This window comes from Lepidochelys kempii, chromosome 2 (genome assembly GCF_965140285.1).
Source record: "Lepidochelys kempii isolate rLepKem1 chromosome 2, rLepKem1.hap1, whole genome shotgun sequence".
Taxonomy (NCBI): domain Eukaryota; kingdom Metazoa; phylum Chordata; order Testudines; family Cheloniidae; genus Lepidochelys; species Lepidochelys kempii.
Window position 1 is genome coordinate 205,591,303 of NC_136381.1, and position 20,201 is coordinate 205,611,503.

General features: G+C 43.7%; 2 protein-coding genes across 6 annotated transcripts in view; one reads left to right on the forward strand and one right to left on the reverse strand.

Moving 5' to 3' along the window:
• Positions 1–95: 95 nt before the first annotated feature.
• Positions 96–20,189, reverse strand: BTD (biotinidase). Of its 5 annotated transcripts, XM_073333579.2 has the most exons (5): positions 19,343–19,538; positions 16,268–16,503; positions 13,027–13,176; positions 9,665–10,465; positions 96–457 (listed from the first exon to the last, which is right to left on the reverse strand). In XM_073333579.2, the coding sequence occupies exons 2-5, from the start codon at positions 16,484–16,486 to the stop codon at positions 365–367; spliced, it is 1,263 nt and encodes a 420-aa protein (XP_073189680.1). In that variant the 5' UTR covers positions 16,487–16,503; positions 19,343–19,538; the 3' UTR covers positions 96–364. The 5 variants fall into 5 exon arrangements, with proteins under 5 accessions (XP_073189680.1, XP_073189674.1, XP_073189678.1 ...); XM_073333573.2 differs by lacking the exons at positions 96–457; positions 19,343–19,538 and adding an exon at positions 19,790–20,189 and having other exon boundaries at positions 5,947–10,465; XM_073333577.2 differs by lacking the exon at positions 96–457 and having other exon boundaries at positions 5,947–10,465; positions 16,268–16,437.
• Positions 19,992–20,201, forward strand: part of HACL1 (2-hydroxyacyl-CoA lyase 1) — a 33,526-nt gene continuing 33,316 nt past the window's right edge. The window contains exon 1 of the mRNA XM_073333569.2: positions 19,992–20,191. Within this exon, the coding sequence (XP_073189670.2) occupies positions 20,117–20,191 (75 nt within the window). The 5' untranslated portion in view covers positions 19,992–20,116. The remainder of the gene's footprint in view (positions 20,192–20,201) is intronic.

Genomic DNA, 20,201 nt, shown 5'->3' on the forward strand with positions numbered 1-20,201 from the left:
TTAAAGTCTAACCAATTTATTTGAGCATAAGCTTTCGTAAGCTACAGCTCACTTCATCCGATGAAGTGAGCTGTAGCTCACGAAAGCTTATGCTCAAATAAATTGGTTAGTCTCTAAGGTGCCACAAGTACTCCTTTTCTTTTTGCGAATACAGACTAACACGGCTGTTACTCTGAAACATATTAAAGTCTAAACCTGCAATCCCGCATGAAGTGAGTCTTAGATCTGTGAAAATTTGACAGACCTAGAGACTTGTGTGCTCTTTTTCTCTGTAGAACTGGTACAATACTGGGAATGGCCGTGCAAGTATTCCCACTAGTCTGCCTTAACCCTGAACTGCCAGGACTACTTTTATTTATTTAATTTAAGAGCAAAGAAGGTGCTTACCTGTAAGAACCACTTTTTCTGCCATTAGTCTCTGCTGTCGCTGGTGTGGTGGTTTTTGTGATGTGGACATCTGCCATTACATTTAAAGGCCAAGTCATTTAACATATTGTCATCACACAGACATGGATGGCAACAACTTTTACCCGCTATCAGTTTTGGCTGGATTTGAACCAGTAACCCAGAAGAGTCTCTTATATATATTTAATTAGCCATCCAACCTTTCTGTCGTCCCACTCTGTCCCTGTCCCAAAGGTCTGGGTTTAAGTTGCGGAATATCTATTTTAATATCAAAAGACACAAGCTAATAAATATTAAAATAGAAAGTGAGTTCAAAACTGGATACATTTTTTTCTATGCTCCTTGTGCCTTGCTTGATTGATGAAGATGACTCTGCACCTTTGAATGACTAAGCAGCACCACTAAGCCTAACTGCTATCTCTCTATCTTATTCTAGTTTTTGAAACCTTTGCCTTACATGATGCATTTAAATTCCCAAATCATAGCTATTCCAACTGGTGATACTTCCTCTCTTGTATTCCTCTCTGCTGATATGTTTTAACTGTCTGATCCCATAAGTTGTTTCAGAAATACATGCTATAGTTGGGCAATAATGATCTCAAGTCAGGATTCAAAAATAATGTTAATCTACAGCCAGTATTTTGTGCAAAATCATATAGAAAAGGAATTCATTAAACAGGGCTGTCTTTTACAAGCTGACAACAAAGGTCTTAAATATCATGGAATAATTCTTATTCAGTTATAAAAAATATAAAGACAATTCCATTCATTATTAAACAAATTGACAGCAGATTTTTTAACTAAGAGCAATCAACTTTCAAACATTTAAATACAAGATACTGTATTTATTTGAAAAAGTTATTCTAAATTTAACTCTGTACATAATAATATGATGATGAGATGGGCTTTCCTAATCTTGAGCTCTATTATGGGACCAAATGTTTTTTTCCATTGCTTTTTTTTCCATTGGGGGTAGTATCAGGTTCTCTCCTTTGGCTGGAGGAACTGAATAGTAATAACACCCATGATGGTCATCTGAACTACAGCTCTCTCCATGCCTGAGGGGGAGAGGATGACGACAATTTCTAGTTTAATATTTCAGTCTAGGAAAGAGCATTCCCTCCCCCTGCAGTTTATGTAAGGGCCTGATGCTGCTGCTGCTGATTTAGAAAACAATTTGGAAAGTCAACTTTTTAAAGCAAATTTGAAGTTGCCTTTCTGTATGTGACAGGAGCAGTAAAGGACAAATCCTTCCACTGGGGTATTTTTTGGCTTCAGAATTTACCTTTAAAATATTACTGTAGAGTGAGAGGGAAGAAGATTAAAGACTGTTCCTTCAAGAAGATATGAATTAACTACCTTGGGATGAGAGTGCAGACCCAGCATTATGTGTCTGACATAGACTAAATTGAAGTGGTTCAAGCTTTTAGTGTCTTCTGGTTCATTTTATGTGATGCAGAAGGGAGCTGCTGACAGTCTAAGCTTGCTTTTATTTCTTAGCAATTTCAAACCCTGGTTGAAAGAAAAATCCTTGAAGCATTTGGATAAGTCGTTATAAAGACAGTAGTCTTAACAATATGCAGCCTCATGGGCTCTTCCAGCTACATTAGTATCACTGCAGTGTCATTAAATAGTCATTTTTCTCCCTTAAAGCGTGAATTGAAATACCAAATGAGTTGCTGTGCAGATTTAAGCAGGTGCAATAAAAAAAATCACAAGTCGGCTCTCAAATGGTGAAGTGTGGGGAGTTTTATTCTCTAGGCAACTGAGAATGAATTGAATTAGTTAAACAAGATTTCCTAATTATCTCAAGATTCAAGTCACTAAGGACAATTAAGTGAATTTCCCTTATTGGTCAGGTGCAAGAGACAAGCAAATCTCTTATTTATACCTGGACAACAAACATGACAGAGTGAAGTCTAAGAGTGAAATTACCTTTTATATCTATGAACAGTTTAAACAAACAAAGGAGATATGCTAGGGCTCTGAAACATCAATCTCCGAAGGGCAATATCTTCACGATGGTTTTAACAAGCGTCCCTGTCATGTGCATTTGACATGCTATGGACACTGGGACTATTCAAAGACTTGTACTGATTTTATAAATGTTAAGTGTATCTTTATGGGCTGGCTAATTATTGAATTTCTGGCTCAGCAGGCAAGCTAAATGATTCTTCTGACAGGGACTAAAACCACTGAGGGTAATTAATGCACATCCCTAATGCAGGTAACAAGTCTGTGGCAGTTTCATCCCCTGGGGAAATCACATGCTCTGGCTTGGCCTGGTTCAAGAAGCCTAAGAACATAAAGGACTTTTGAGAAAGTATAAAGTAAACATCCTGATGTAAGGAGACAGGTAACTGGCATTCAAGCCAAGAATTGACATGAAACTGTGACCAAGAGAGACAGGCCCAGTGAAAAAGGCCTGGACTACAATCCTATCCATCTTCCACTTGGAGACCCTGATGACGGCCTCATTAGCTACACCTGCATATAAGTTGCTTATTGTTTTTGTTTCTCCCTAGTGCTTTTGTTTTGAATAAACAAGACTGTTTTATGAAAGTTGGCTGGTCACTGGTTAACCCTGACATTGCCCCTGAGAGAACAAGACTGCAGGTACTGAATTAGTCAGACTTACTGAGCTAATCACAGTGAATTGCAAGAGTCTGCAGCCTGAGTCCCTGGTCAGGAAGGAGAGCATTGCAGGGTTCAGCTCAGAGAAAGATGATGGCTAAAGGCCTGAAACCTAAGAATGGGGTGCTCTCAAGGAGGCTATGAAGGGGTCAGAAGTGTAGTTACCTTGGGAAATTTGGCAGGGCTGAGCAGGCTCACCGGGGATACTTCAATTAGATTTTTTTTTATTACGTTTTAAAACTGCTCAGTATTCTTAGTGGCTTGACACACAAAATGTGGCTTTTCTCACTGTTAAAGGTGATGAAAACTTATTGAGATATTCATAAATAACGTTTAGTTTAATTCCCAAATCTAAAATCTTTTTTTAAAAAGTAGCGAACATTCCCAGAGAAGCTTGGAAAAATTGACAAATGTTTCCAAATTGATGTCGGTACAGCCCCACATATTTGAGAAAATACAAGAAGACTTTTCTTTTAGCATGGTTCATTGTACAGCATATCAGAGTTTATTTTCCATTATACTAAGGAATGTTACAGATTTGGTTCTTTTCTATATAAGTTCCTATGCTGTGCTCGTCACTGTAGTATATGAAGCAGCATGACTAACATCTGTCTCATCCTCTTCCATGGGGATTTGTGCGCATATAGATGGAGTGTTTTATTTTGGAATTTATATGGTAATAAATTAATATAAAATACACACAAATGCCCACAAACTGTTATATGTTTGTTAGAGAAGGCAAAGCGAAAGAAATGGGACTTCTACTTGGAGCAGAAGGTGGTGAGGTTTTTGATAGTCCTTAGTTCCTGGGGGAGTTCATTAGTCTTGTGCTGACCCCTGAGGAAGTTCCATCTCCTGTACAACTGAGCTTTACCTATACCATAGAGAGTTCCACTGAGCCAGAAGCACAGAGTTGCTGATCATGGTCTTCATCCTAGGGATTTGGTCAGTCTTTTAGATACCCTGGGCCCAGGTCATGGAGTGCCTTGAAGGGTCGATAAAAGTGGGAAAGAGTCCTGTGGCACCTTATAGACTAACAGACATATTGGAGCATAGGCTTTTGTGGGTGAATACCCACTTTGTTGGATGCAACACAGCTACCCCTCTGATACTTGAAGGATCGAGATATTGAACTCGATGCAATATTCTATAAGAAGCCAGAATACGGAGGGGAGGGGAGGATAGATTTGATATGGTTATACCTGTGTTGCTGGGGGGGATGCACTGCAGCTTCCTATTCTAGTTGGTGTTTCTTAAGCACTGAAGGCTTCATGGCCAGCTATATTGCACTGCTGTAATCCAAGCAAGAAGTGACAGAGGCATGAATAACTGAAGCCAGGTCATCAACTGCCAGGATGGGATGGAGTGTCTCAGCCAACCAGAGATCACAGAAAGTGTTACTTGAGGATGCTGCTATATGTGAGAGCTTAGCATCAGGGAGGAATCTGGGAGCACTCCTAAACTATGGATTGAATTCACCATCATGGGTGTGTATCTTCAACCAAAGGAGATTAAACCAAGCTGCAGACTCTTCAGAATACTTTCCTATGTCCACCAGGATAACCTCTGTTATGCTTGGGTTCAGCTTCAACCAGCTGTTCTTCATCCTGTGAACTGATCCTGTCCAAGCACTAGGCCATCTTGATGGTAGTGGTATTCTCCTATGTGGTAAAGGAGAGTAGAGCTGTGTCTCATCTGCATGCTGCTGGCACTAGAGTCTCTACTGTCTGCCCAGTTCAGGTTAGGTGACAATAGAAACTTACTGAGAGGGAGATGAAACTTTTAGTGATTAGAACAGTGGGACTGGGAGAGTTCCAAGTGGACTACTGGTTCTTCCCATGTCTATCACTTACAATGCTGTATGATCTTCTGCTTTGTCTTCTAATGTCTAAAAAGGTACATTCTTTACCTCACAGTAACAAACATATATAAGTTACCCTGAGTTTAAAACACAGTGAAGACCAGGCACTTGAATTTTACTATGAGGTAAACTCACAAAGGTCAATGCCTGTAGGGCACATAGGGCTGTTTATCTTGCAATGAAACTAAAATGCCTGGTCTTCACTGTAATTTTTTTTTTAACCTTGGGATACCTCATGTGTGTATGTTAGTTATCCTGAGGTAAAAAAGTACCCTTTTTAAGCAGCAAAGCCAAGGCCTTAAGACAACTTATGTAAAACCTTGTGTCTCAAGTTTCTCAATTGGGTATAATGCTACTTACCTACCTAACATGGGTGCTGAGACTTAATTCCATGTTTGTAAAGTGTTCTGAAATTATTGGATAGAAAGACACTAAGTGCGCAACACTATTATTAACTGAGCTAAAATAGTAGTGTGATTGTGCTGATACTTGACTGCATCAGGTGAAATTAGATATGAAATGTGTGATTCGAGGAAACACACTTTATCTCAGGCCAAAAAGAAGACTTGATTCAAAGTTACTGGTTTTTAAGCCTTTAAGGCTGGGATTCTCCCAACATTCATTCCCTTTTTAGATTTCATCCTTACAGCATAAACTGTTCCTGTGTTGTACACAAACAGCTGTGCATACTCAGCATCTGGCTATGGTTTAGGAAGCACAAAAGGATGTGGCTTTTACCTTATTTCTCATTTCTGAGCATGTTAAACAAATTCTTGGTGCAAGAGCTTTTTTTAAATAACCTATGTTACGTCTAATGAGGTAGACACTTACATGGCAAACAGATGTTACAGGAAATAGTTACAGGAAAAACAATTATGTTGTGTAGCTGTCATCTATACTGTACTGGATCTCTGTGGGTATAGCCTGAAGGAGACTGCAAGAGACTGGGGAGTAAAGGATTCCACATAATTACCACAGAGATGTGCGAAGTGTCAGATGCAAACTTACATTTTTCTTGAGACCATCACCCTTTTTGAAACCCTGACATGGAGTCTTTCAAAGTGCAGGATCCTCATTCATCCTCTCTAATTCCTTCAATACATGTACACGCTTTACTTTCTATGCTAGTGCTAGCAGATATCTAGCTAAAATCCAGATGGCTTGTCCTATGCTCGCTAATAAAATGAGAATCAAGTGGCACAAGGTATTCAACTCTCCTTGAGTGAGCACACACATCTCAGTACTTCTTTGATATGACCAAATCAAGTCTGGGAATCACTAGTCTCTTGTTAGACTTGTGTGTGCCATCCATCTCCTTAGCCACTCAATATGCAAAAAGAAAAGGAGTACTTGTGGCACCTTAGAGACTAACCAATATGCAGTTATTTAATAAAGATAAAGTGAGCAACCATCACGCTACTGCACCAGCATCCATCAGACCAAATCTGCAAGTCAACTATTCCACTATAACAGAAATGAAGTTGTCACAACCCAATGGCCCCCTCCCTCAGGGAGTCCCCTGGGGAGGCAGATCAGCAATGTATGTTGCTAATACTGTTGCAGGCATTGCAAAGCATTTTGGGAAGCGTGAAAGGTGTGAGTGTGGAGTGGAAGATTCCTTTGCAGGTTACAAAAGGCCTAAGTGGGAGGGAGAAAGAAAGGAATGGGTTAACTCGAGGATTCAGCTAGGCTTGAAGATAAGGGGTGAAACTGCCACTCAAGGCCATCGTGCAGACAAAGAAGCTCCCTGCTGCTAAACAGCCAAAAGCCTGTGGGAGAGGAACTGAACCAAACAGACCTGAAAGTGGGAGGGGGGGACAAAACTAGTGAGAATGGGAAGGTCAGCGAATGGGAACATAGTGGTGTGTTCTGGACGCTGTAGTTAACAGTTTTTGCTTTTAAAATGTACCCTCTTGACTGAGCACAGTATGATACTAAAAAGATGTAAAGAACATTTTGCGACTCTCCTCAATTGTGAGTAGAGTGCAAATGATCAAATAGCATGCTCAATCAAGCAAAGACCAGTTTGATTTGAGTTGGAATATCCACCAACTTTGGAGGAGACTAAAAATGCACTTATGGAAATAACAAAGGCAGCTAGAGCTGGTGAAATCCCAGCTGGCATGCTGAAACAAGTTAGTCCTACACTCCACAAAGCTTTCCTAGACTTATTTACTTTCTGCTGGGAAAAAGTGGTTTTAACCCAGGATTTCTAAGATGCCAAAATAGTTACAATCTATAAGCATAAAGGGGACAGACAGACATTGTGGCAATTATTGTGGCACTTCACTCCTCTCCATCGCTGGTAAGATCCTTGGTAAGTTGCTGAAAAGGCTTTAGGTTCTTGCAGATGATGTACTCCCTGAATCCCAGTGTGATTTTCATTCGTCAAGCAGCACTGCCAATGTGATATTTACCCTACACCAGTTACAGAAGAAAGCTGCTGAACAAATAATGCCCCTGTATGCTGCCTTTGTCGACCTCTGCTGTCTGGTGCCTTCTCGCAAAGTTTGGCTGACCGGACAAACTAATCAACCTCATATGCTGCTTCCATGACAATATGCTGGCCCCTGTATCAGTGGGTGCTGACTCATCTGATCCCTTTCTGTAGCCCATGGGATTAAACAAGGCTGTGATCTTTCCCCTACGTTATTTACTTTGTTCTTGGTTGGAGTACTAGAAGTCGCTGCACGTATTTACCACTACAGGTGTCACTTTAACAACATGATTCAGTGGCAGACTTCTAAACCTCCACCAAATGAGGGCTAAAAGCAAATCCCAGCAAAGTGAAATAAAGGATCTACTGTATGCAGATGACTCAGCATTTGTTGCCCTTTCTGAAAATGACCTACAACATTTGCTGAATTCCTTTGCCCATGCTTTATCCCTTTATGGCCTTTGTACTAATGTAAAGAAAACAGAAATCCTGTATCAACCATCTCCTAGCAGAAACCCATTACTTCCATCACTAACAGACATAAAATTGAATGGCTGCCACTTAAACAACGTCAAGTCCTTCTGCTACCTAGGTAGCATGGTTACCAATGACACCAGCATTGATAAAGAACTTTCAGCACACTTAAACTCAACTGCCTCAGCTTTCAGTCATCTACAAAAAAGACTGGAGAAGGGGGGGGGGGGGACGACAGGGGGCACGCGGGGCAGAAAGGGTCAAAGTGTCCACAAAGTGCCAAGTTTACAGCGCTGTTGTGCTCCCTTGTCTTCTATATTCGTTACAGACTCATAGCCATATCCAAAAACGTAACTGCCTGCAACGTGTCACCTATGCAGTATAATGGGAATCAAATGGTCTGATAAAATCACCAACAATGAAGTACTACGTATGACAACCATGCTAAGCTTAGAAGCCATGCCAGCGTGGAAGCAAACTGACTGCCTAAGAGAGTTCTGTACTGTGAATTTAAAATAGGTAGTAGGAAGGTTGGCCGTTCCAAACTCCACTACAAGGATTGCATCAAGTGGCACACAGTCTGCGGGACTGAACTTAATGACCTGAGAGGATACAACCCATGACAGGCGAGTTTGGCACTCAGCTATGAAGGAAGCAGAGCGTGCAAAGGATTATTGTTCTGCCAACTCGGCCGACACAGGAGGGAACGTAGACACTAAGTGCCCTGGTATGTTTCCTGAACCCTACATGTGGAAACTGATTTTCAGTTGTAGTCGTACTTGATTGAGTGACAGCCATTACTTTTTATATTTGATAGACAATACAACTTAAATGCTGCAGTATCCATCAGCAAACATTAAGAAATCTAGAGCAGTTGCTTTTTATAACCAGGTTTACTTCGTATGCATCATGCTTAGGGCATATTTTTATTAGTCATCTCCATCTAGATTGATCTCATCAATAATCTATGCAGAAGTTAAAATAGGAATAGCAGTGTTTTTTTTAATCCAGAGGTAGAATGATCAATATTAATGGCAAAAGTCTAAGTAGGAAGCTATTTTATAACTGAATATTCAGATTTTAAGATGCACATAAAGGGGTCCCAAAGAATTACTTACAGTTGCCTCTTTATCACCTTTTAAGATTAAAAACCGAGCATGGAGTCCAACTGAGTACTATATTTTCATTACATAAAACATCTTGTCACACTTTACGCTGACCCTTTTTTCCTGAGGGATAAGGTGGTTTTATTGCTGCTGGTAGTTGAAATATTAGCAAGGTACAGACCATGGATTGTGACCTATTTGTTGGATAAAGCGCTTTGGTCAATATTTTCAAACTTGGAAGTCTAATAATAGTCATGTTCTAAGCATACATAATTGAAGTCCTAAAAGGTGTGGGTGTTCAGCACCTCTGAAAAGAAGGCCATCTATTTTAGGAGCCTAGCTTGATTTCTGGTCAAATCTGCACTAGTCTCTCTCGTACCATCGTCCATACAAAGCAGCTGTCACTAAACCAGAGGACGGTCCACTTTTACTCATGAAATAGTAGTTGTTTTTCCAACCCAAGTGATCAGTGAAGTCTACGTTAATACCAGACATCAGCAGTAAAGGAAAGATATAGGAAGTACTAAAATTTCCCCCCAGCTGAAAATCTATCAAAGCAGTGGCATCTGTGACCTCCTGCCCACAGGTGCTATAACTGAGGCCACCACACTTCACTAAGGCACAAACCTGAACATAGTATGTGCCATGGACTGTATGAAGCCCATCAAAGACACCCAAAGCATACAATTCATCAGATATAGTAGGTCTCTGGTAACTTAAATAACAACAGAGGGTGTTAGCACAAACCTGTAGCTCCCCTTTAGTTCCCCTTACAGGAACCAAAGTGAAATTGTCATACATCATCTCCCTGTAAAATATCAGAGGGGCTCCTTCTTTGTCTTTTTCTGCTACCCAGCAGTGGGCCTCTTGTTCCTTCTTATTGCAAACCTGATCATCGATGTGAAGGCTTGCAAAATTGTTGTGGGGGTATTCAATGCTCTTTCCAGGTTTTGCATTGCTCTCCAGATGGGATTCATGCTCTGGTGTCATCACAGAGATCTCTGCTACTATAAGCTTCCCATCATGACTTTCCATATCATGGTAGATGAAAGACTTTAATGGTGTGTATATGCCACTACCTGTCATACCCAGTGCAGGGTGGTGGATATTAGCTGCCAAAACATTTATATTAAAAGCAGTTGCAAAAGCTCGTTGAAATTCTACAGCAGACAGGAGTGGGAGCTGGTTCATCCATGCAGTCGGATACACAACCTGCTTCACATTGTATTCCTTGACCAGGCTTACAGCAGGCTCATAGAAGAGCATATCAAAGCAAGTGAACATGCCAAACTTGCCAGCAAAAGGTGTATCAAAAAGCACATGATCAACCTCTGGAGGTGTATTGAAAGCATATTCAAAATACAGGTTTTGTTTGCGGTATCTGGCTACCAGAGTACCATTGGCGTTGAATACCACATCAGTATTAAACTGGTATCTCCCATCAGGTGGGCAGAGAGGATCCTTATACTCGCAGGGCTGCTTAGCTCCTATGTTTGCCACTAGGAACATTTTGCTCCTCAGTGCCATGCAGCTCAGTCGCTGAAGAACCTGGAGAAACAGTTTAGCAATACGTAAGCATTTTATTATGTGTGTGGATATTTATTATTTTATCAAACATGGTGTATTTCAAACCTCTTGAGATTATTCACTCTGTATTTGCAAAAACATTAAAAATGTCAGCGTTTGTGGAAAAATTAAATATAAGTGTTTGATGAAATTGTTGATTGATTGGGGCAGGTCCTTTCTATACAAAAGGCACATTATTTCTGACTTGAATGTCTCACGATATCCAAAACAATTTAGAAACACTTAAATAGTGTTTTAGTCATTGAAAAGAAAAAAACATTCCCTTACACTTTAAGGGCCTGATTTTTCAGAAATGGCCTCAAGTTTTGTGGGTGCAATTATGTCTGCAAATAATGAGGGCCAGATGAAAGCACTTCCGTGACAGTGTAACTGATTTGCAGGTACACTCAGCTATGAGAAGCATAATTATGAGGATCTGCTCCTGCAATTGCTTGCTGGTACAATTGGAGGTTGTGTTGTGGCTCATCAGACCCAAAATAACTGAATACTGTAAGCAACTGAAGAAGACAAATCTGAACTTAGGGCAGCAGTGGAATGAACTGGTAGTTCTTAGTTTTTAATTATGGGAAAATGACAAAGCAATAAAGACAAACTATTACTGAGACTTTTATTTTGGCCATGAAAAGCTTTAAATAAATGCCCTTAATTTCATCCAGTTGGTTCCAAGGAAATACTTGGTAGTGATGCTTGTAGGAAAAGGTTTCCTTCTCATCTGTAAGTCTTTTATTGGCGGTTTTGGGGTAAATACCTGTAGATGTATCCTTACATCTTAGTAATGTTTGGATTATTTATATTAATCTTTTTTTTTCTGAACACTAAACTTCAGTAAAATACCAGTAAAAAGCTTATCTATTGCACTAAAGTTGTGTTGGATGACATGAGTAACTTAATGGCTGGGAACAGAATGAGCTAGGTTTTTGGCTTGCTTTGTTCCTCTCCTCGAAGACAACAGGCCCTATTAGGCATTATCTTTAAATATTTTATATTTAAAGAAAAACATCCTTTGTTCTCATACGTGTATTTCAATGACTTCATCTCAAATTTGCCACGTCTGTAAGTAAAAAAAAAAAAAAAAAAGTTTTCTAGCTGCCAGCCCTGCAAACTCTACATGGGATCTGAAAGTCAAGCTGGGTTCATAGATATTAAGGTCAGAAGGGACCATTATGATCATCTAACCTCCTGCACAATGCAGGCCACAGAATCTCACCCACCCATTCCGGCAATAAACCTCTCACCTATGTCTGAGCTACTGAAGTCCTCATGCTTTTCCGTCTTGCGTGTATCACGAGTAATAGATTCTGTGGGGCAAATTATGCCCTCAGTTATACCTGTAATTCACCATGTCTTCAAATTCTGCCTCATTAACACCTGTGCAACCCCATTAATTCTTCATGGTTGCACAAGTGTAACTGAAGGCAGAATTTGGTAGTGCAGTTGGAGCATAATTAGTAATTCTGTTGCACATGTCAATAGAATCCAGCGCACATGTGCTCACTCTGTAGTGCTGATTCTTTCAGGGCTAATGGGAGTCAAAAGCAGCTAAAACATATTTGTTACTCAAGTTGGCAGATACAACTCTGTATTCATACAAGAATGGACTACTTGAGTGGGAAGATACTATTTTCGTATTAGTTTTAAACTGATCTTTGTTTGTTCATAGAACCAGTTTCAAAACAATTTGAGATTCTTGTGAGTCAGAAAATCCACTCACCAATGTAAACTGTGGGCCAAATCCTGCTCCCTCTACCAACAGAGTAGTCCCACTGAAGTCACTGGTCAGTTTTATCTTTGGTCTAACCCCATTAATTTCAGTGGCATTATACCAAGAATTGTGGCCCACTGTGGTTACTTGTGTGAATAGGATCAACAGGTTTCAACTCTGTATGTGGTTATGCAACCAGTCATGTTAATCAAACCATCTGTTGTACACAAATCTGAGTATTTGAGCTATTTCTTGTGATTCTGATAATGTTCTTTAGTTTTAAAAAACAGGGGTGAGAGAACACTTGATGCTACCACTGAATTGGAATGTTTAATCTAGTGTGTTAATTGCCTTCAGTGAAACCATAAATAATGAGAATGTCTAGAGGGAAACTCTCGATGCATCTCTTACATAGGACTATTGTTTTAGTTGGAATAAAAATTAAACCATTCCTATCCTATTAAACATTGATACCAAAGTTTCACAGTTTGCTGCTTTAGAAACCCAGAGGCCACAGTAACAATTTTCACAAACTGTCTATGTGGAATCCGTTTTGCTTACTTAAGGCCAGATATTGATCTCAGTTACGCTGCTATAAATTCAGAATAATTCTTTAAGGTAACAGAGTTACTCCAGGGTAAATGGAGAGTGACTGGGAACACAGTCTGGTCCTTATGAAATATTTTCTTGGTTACTTCTTTAAACTAGGGCTAATTGCATTTTTAAGAGCTCCTTGGCTCCTGCTGTTTGTTCTCCACCTGGAGTATAAATCCTCTGTTGTTCACTACACTTCCACAGTAGGCAATTTTAAAACCTATACCTCTGTATCGCTGAACAGATGTGGCTCTCTGCATGGATTCCATTTCACAGACTGGGGACATGGAACAAACTCCAAATAAGGGTAGATGCTCTCTCTGGTGAAGTTGAAGCCATGGATTCCATCTTCAGGAAATACAATGATCTGTGCACCCTGTAAGCAAAACAAACACATACCTTGTAGCCAAAAATTATACATGGGAAAAATGATCCAATGCTAACAAGGAAAGCAAAATGGGATCTCTTTTGGTGGTGAGGTTCCATACAAACAAAAGAAAGGGTTGCTTGAGTGTGTTGGGTTGACCATAATATAGAGGGAGCATTTCTTGCCTTTTTAGGTAGCATTGTAGAAAGTATTTTAAACTATTTACTTTAAAATGCACATTAACCTATACATCAGCAGCCACCTTACACTGTGGAAACGGGTCAAATTAAGGGGGGGAAAAAAGGCAGTACTCATTCAAACTCTGCCCATAAAGTATGCTCCACCCATAAATTACCAAAATAAGGCACCATTCACAGTAGATTGTGCACATATTAAAAAGGTGATTGTGTGTGTGTGTTTTCTTGGCTCCTTGAACTTGGCTCACACTCAGGATGGTTGTCATGGCTCCACAGGGTGTGCCAGAAAGGACCTTTATGCAATCTTTCTAGGAATGTACCCCTTTTAGTACAAGACCCTGGGCCCTCTGTTTCTATCTAACAAAACAAACTGTTGGTAACTTCCATTCTTTTTCAAGTGCTTGCTCATATCGATTCCATTCTAGTTGTGTGTGCACACACGTGTCAGAGATTTCTGCCTTAGCAGTTTCCATAGGGGTGGCTGTGGCACCCCCTTGGGTACCATGCTCATGCATCGGTATATTAGGTGCCACTGATCCCACATCCTTCAGTTCCTTTTTACCACCTGTGACGGTTGGTTGGAGCACCTTGTCTTGCAGACTGCAAGAGCATTAGGGATTCCTTATAGCCTTTTGTTCTCTTATCTGTATGTAGTTTGTAAGTAGCGAGCTAGCCTTTAGTAGAGTTAGGTTATTGTACTCAGAGTCCCGGATGGAACTTCATCCCCGAGTGGGGGCATGCCCGACTCTCCCAGCTTCAAGTTATGCTCGGCATGCAGCAAGCCAATGCCTATCAGTGATCCCCATGAGAGTTGCCTGAAGTGCCTGGGGGAATTCCACAGAAAATGCAAGTGTCGGATTTGGAAAAACTTCTGACCTCGAACACAGGAGCGGGATATCCGCTTGAGAGCGCTCCTCATGGAGGCTGCGTTTCGTCCCATGTCGGAGCCCTCCACTGTGGACCCCACGCTGAGTACTTCTGCTTTGGTGCGGCGCGCGCCCCTGGCACTGGGCTCTGCCCAGCACCATTCCCCTTCGCCAGTGCTGAAGAAGCAGCAAACGAAGAGGAGCCCCTCAGCACCAAAGGACAAGGTGACTTCGGGCAAAGGACCTATGTCAGGCCTTGCGCCCGCTTCAGGGTGGTTCAGCGGACGTCAGAACCCCCAGCCCAGCCAGGGATCCACCCCCAAACTCAGGAAGTGGCAGGGTTCCCTGGCCTCTCCTAGAGCTATCAGTGTCTGAGGTGGCCCCGGAAAGCCAAAGACCAAGTGAGCCAACTGGTACTAGAGGTGCCACACCAGGTGGCGGACTTGGCTAAGACCCCAGCACCTAAGGGCATGCCGTTCATGGTGCAGCCTCAGAGGATGGTGCAGCACCCCCAGTTGCTGGACCATAGGCGCAGATCTCTATCTCCACGTCCTCGGACCCGGGGACCGTATCCTGGCTCTCCAGCTAGAAGACCCAGGCCCTCGACGCACTCCCCACCTACCAGGCATGGGACTCCAGAGTCAAGTGTCAGCCTCCATACCACCAGGAGTGGCCATTCACCATCATGGTACTGGTCCCAGTCCCTCCAGCAGGCATCATTACTCACCCTCGCCTCACCTGTCCAGTCACTGACCAGAGTCAGCAGGCAGACTCAGACCTCAACAGCTCCACCGTGGTCGCCGGAAGGACAGTCGTCGGACCAAGAGTTCAGCCCTTCACCTCGAAGGGAGGATTCACCGCCAACACTGGAGAGCGGTGCAGCACCCGCCATGGTTACATCACAGCAAGGGCAGTGGCCCTCACAGTGGCTGGACTGGAACCCGTGGGGAGTGCCTGTGATGCCAGTCCCCTACTCCCACCAGCCTTCCCTGGCAACCTTGGATAAACTGGCCACAGCACCACAGTCAGAGCATGGTGCCGAATCCGTTGCGGGGGCAGCACACTGGTTGCCCGGTGCTTAGGGGTACAGACGCATGAGCGCAGCACTCAAAGGGGCACCACAGCCGACCCTATGGATACCGCTAAGCCAGAAATCTCCGACAACTGTGCACCTGGGCGCACACACACCTAGAATGGAATGGACATGAGCAAAACCTCTCAAAGAACAACAGTTACAAAAGGTAAGTGACCGTTTTTTCTGTGACTAAGGTTTCTTTCCCTTTCCCCTTCTGTCCCATACTAGGTACAGATGATTCTCCTTCAGGCTGCTGTCTAATGCTGCTTTACAGATCATTCTGAAAAGTAAGTAGCAGTATATAAAGGAAGCACTGTCAGAAAGACACTTGACTTATTTAGTTCCTGCCCACCACGCAGTAGACCTACTCCATCACTCTCCCCTCTCCCCTAGGAGCACAAAAAACAATCTCAAATCTATCTCACCCAGCAATACATAATGCTGTTCACTGTGCTTGTTCCTATTTTACTAAAAGTCTGTACTGGATTTGTGGCTAGCTGTACAATTTATACAATCAAACCTAAAAATAGGGGTGCAGTGCCCCACAAAAGAAGTAAGTAATGTTCTGTGGGATGTTTGAATGAAGAGCTAGGAAAGAGAAGAGTTGTTGTCATGACACTCCTCCATTAAGAGGATTCTTTGATTAAGGGATCAGGTAGGTGCTGGATTCTTAAATAAAAAAGGAAGAGACATTTTTCTATAATAATTAGTCTTTTTTTCCCCAAAACTTGAGTACCTGAAGTTAAGCACCTTCGTAAGTGGCCTGATTTTCAGAGGTGCTTAAGTTAATAAGAGTTGCTGGCTGTTCAGGATCTCCAAAAACCAGGCCACTTGTTTAGGTGCCAAATATAGGTTTAGTTGTCTAACTTTAGGCATCCAAATTTGAAAAGACTGTTCTCAATAATTAGAACTTGTTATATAGAACTTAAAATGGCCACTAAGCTGTGGACATATTTTCTGACCTGTTTGGCTGCAGCTATTACTTGCTCTTCATATATATATAAGTTTCTGCTCATCAACTCTAATGCAGAGCGTCGATCAGTTAGGGTTGCTGGGTTAGGACTCAGTCTGGGTCGATGTTCGTACACAGCAGCAACATAATGTCCTTCTCTGTGAACTTCTGCTGAGGCATCTTGATAGCAGAAAAGGAAAAGAAAAACTGTACAGCAGGCTTCCAACATGACTTTTGTCCATAAATCTAGAGTGAAACAGACAAGACCAAAACATTTGAATAACAAATCATCCCAGTTTAAAACTTTCACACTCTTAGCTCTGATTTATTAACAGTGACAGCTAAATTCAGACTCTCAGCAATCCTGGACCTAACGGGTTTCCCCTGCCATGTTCCTGGATAAATGTGTTGCTTCTAAAATTCACATTAATCTATTTCAGGTCACAGTTCAAATGTACCGTGTTCATTTCCACTGCATTTATGTCTGCAGTAATTTCCTTGCTCAGTGTCCAACCCAACTCTCAGTGCAACTATCATTGCATTTACAGGGCTGGGTTCATGAACAAAGAAATAGATAATTCCTGAAGAATCAGACTGAGGACTTGTATAATCATCCTGCATGATTTTTTTTTTTAAGTAGATAATATATGTAGACTAAATCTCATTTGATTCAGTGAACTCTTTCATAAACTGCTAGGAAAAATGCTGACTGTAGCTCAGACTGACATTACTGCTTTTTATTATAGGCATAAAAAGAAATATGCTGCCCATAAAAACACTACATACATTTTTTTCTCTCTACACTTGGTATTCTCAAATAGATTATCCTTCTTCCTGTTTCCTCCAAGGGGAAAATACAATTTTGATGTTCTAGGTGCTAAAATATTTGCTAGTAGCAATTTGAAGGTATTGCAGCAAAGTAAGTAAAACCCACATTAGTAACTTGTGACTGAATCAATGAGCCCATTCTTTTCTTTTATGACCTCTTTCTCTTCCTGTCAAACTCTTCCACTATCCCCACAATAGCACCCTCTGGTAGAAGTGGAATGCACCCCAAGTGTACCTATAATCTGAGTTCTCTCAGTAATATATGTTCTCTAGTGTGTCTATCACACCTACTGCCCCCAAGACTGGCAAGCAGCATAGCCTGGAGAAATGTACACAGGAACTAGGACTTTGGCAGAGCTGAGTTCTAATTTGAATCTGCCACTGACTTGCTGGATGGCCTCAGGCAAGCCACTTTCTGGCTATCTTCTCATCTATAATGTAAGGAAAACACTTAATCTTTACAGCACCCCTGTGAGGCAGGAGAGTAAATAACATGAGAAGCAGTATATAAGCAAGTGGGTCATGACCCCATTTTAGTGCAGTTGCTAGGGCTGGTTTAGACTTGCTGAGGCTAAAGTCCGAGCCCCACCACCTGCAGCTGAAACCTGAGGGCTTAGGTTATAGGCCCCCTGCCTGGGGCTGAAGCCCTTGGGCTTCAGTTTTGTCCCCCACCACAGGGCCGTTGGGCTTGGAATTTGGCCTGCTAGCCTGAGCCGTGGGCCTCAGGCGGACTTAGGCTTCAGTGACCCCTCCTGGGGTTGTACAGCAATTTTTTTTGTCAGAAGGGGGGCTTGGGGCTACGAAGTTTCAGAATCCTGGCACTAAGGGTATATATGGCTACAGTTCACACTAAGCCTGGGTCTGTGGGACTTAGGCTTGTTTCCATGCCCAGGCTTAAGCAGCCACACTGCATTATAAAGCTGGGTTTACAGTTGCTGGCCCTAGGGGTCTCAGTCATGCTAACACATCCATACTGCACTAGACTGACCTGAATTGGGCCTGCAGCGGCAGCTGTATCCACATTGAAAATGACAAGTCTTGGGACCTGAGTCAGACTGGGACTTGGGCTCTGACCCTCCCCTCTAGCAGGGTGCTGGGTCTTGGGTCCTGAGTGCTTCCTAACCCAAGCCAGATTGATTTGTATGTGGACAGAAGAGGGGCTTGAGTTCAAATCCGAATCAAAGTCCAGGCTTAGTGGACAGTGCAGACTTAGACTATGGCTATGGGGCTTGACATTAGCCTAGCCACTCTTGCTCACCAAGAGTATGTTAACACTGCAATAAAAAAATCCCTACACTTGCAAGTTACAGTGCAATAAAGCCACCCAGAGTGCTGTACCTCACTCCCTGTCCACACTGGCAAGGCATATACAGTGCTGTGTCTCTGGGGCTACAGGGCTCCTAGTACTCCACCTCTCTGAGATGATTAACAGCTGTTGCGCATTGGCTGAGACGCTCCAGCATAAAAGGGGGAGTATATTATGCACTGACTGACCCCAGGAGACACCCGATAATCCTTTTAACTGATGCATCCTCTCTTGTTTTGTTGTGAACTGTGGATGCCATTCAAAGCTCTGTTTCAGGGGCTGCTTATCAAAACAACACATACAGCTACTGTTTGCTTTGAATGAGTGAGAGGCAGGTGGGGGGGGGTGTCTCCATTTGGAGTGCTGACAGCTAAGGTTTGCTTGAAGGGAGGGGAAGGGGGGGGTTGGAGTCCACTGTGGCTAGCAGCTGCTTATCTCACCTATGAGAAAGAAGAGGAACAGCTGCCATTTGCTTTCAGTGAGTGAGAGAGAGGCGGGGGAGGGAGGGGGTCTGCACTTACAAGATAGTATGCTGACACACTCTCACCCCCCCCCCCAAAACCCCCACTCTCTCTCCCCATCACACTCCACCCCACCCCCCTTTGAAAAGCACCGTTGCAGCCACTTGAATGCTAGGATAGCTGTCCATAATGCACCGCTCCCAATGCGGCGGCAAACGGGGCCTGGCTAGTGCGCTGGCAGCGTGGACAGACTGCAGCGCTTTCCCTACTCAGCTGTAGGAAGGCGGGTTTAACGCCCAGCGCTGTACATCTGTAAGTGTAGCCGAGGCCGGTGGAGCCCCATGACCCTAAAGGGAGCAGTGCAGTGCTCCGAGACCTTCCCCACAGGGCAATACTACAGCCCTGGAGCCAGCCACGGCCCCTCAGTTATTGCAGCGGGGCCACTCCCTCCCTGGAACGACTCGGGGGAAGAGGGCAGGGAGCTCTTCACCTCAGGCTGTTTCTCAGCGCGGCCCCTCCGCCCCAGGCCCAGGGCAGATCGCTCCCTGCTCACGGCTGCGACCAGTGACTTAGGGCGGGTCGGCCTGGCCCTGTTCACACGGGAAACTCGGCTCCGCAACGCGCACCTGGGCGAGGCCGGACCGCGCGCGCTCGGGACTGGTCTGTCCCACCAGCCCCGCCCCTCCGCCGCCTCAGGAGCAGCCCCTCCCCTCGGGCCCGCCCCTCCGCCGCCTCAGGAGCAGCCCCTCCCCGCGAGCCCCCTCCCGGCGTCCGCTGTTGAGCGGCACGCCGCTCCTCTCATTGGTCGGCTTCCACGGAGCTCGAGCTGCCCACGTTCTCACGCACGCACGCGCCCGCAAGCGACTGTGGCCTTTCATTCTTTTCTTGCCCTCCTCCTTGCCGCAACAGGGGGGGAGGGGAGGGTCCTTTCTCATACCCTCGCCTACAGCTAGCGGCAAGAATTTCCCTGCCTCTGATTGGCCAGCTCCGATACAGCTGCGAGCCAATCGACAGCCTTTGGTTCAAGCCTCCGCCTCGTGCGCGGGAGCGTATCCTTCCCAACCAACAGCTGTGCTCCCGCTTCCTTTTCCCGTCACGCTGGGTGGTGCACCCTTGACTGCACGTAAGTGTCAATCAGAGCGAAAGACTTTGCTGATTGGTTGGAAGCTGCAGCACCTTCGGCCCGGGGGGCGACCTGGCGCTGCTGGGCGCTTGCGGGCTGCTGTTAAACGCGGACCGCTTCTGAGCGAGCGGGACGACGGCAATGGCTCCCCACGGCGCTGCGGAGGAAGGATGTGTCAGCGGGGCTCAGCTCGTCGCCGAGGCCCTAAAGACACAAGTAAGAGTGC

Coding starts and splice junctions, on each gene's coding strand:
- BTD (XM_073333573.2), bottom strand. CDS start 16,486: ATGTTGGAAGCCTGCTGTACAGTTTTTCTTTTCCTTTTCTGCTATCAA. Junction 13,177..16,267: donor TAATAGCTGCAGCCAAACAG/GTCAGAAAATAT, acceptor TTTTGCTTACAG/GGTGCACAGATCATTGTATT. Junction 10,466..13,026: donor ATCTGTTCAGCGATACAGAG/GTATAGGTTTTA, acceptor CTGTTTCTCCAG/GTTCTTCAGCGACTGAGCTG.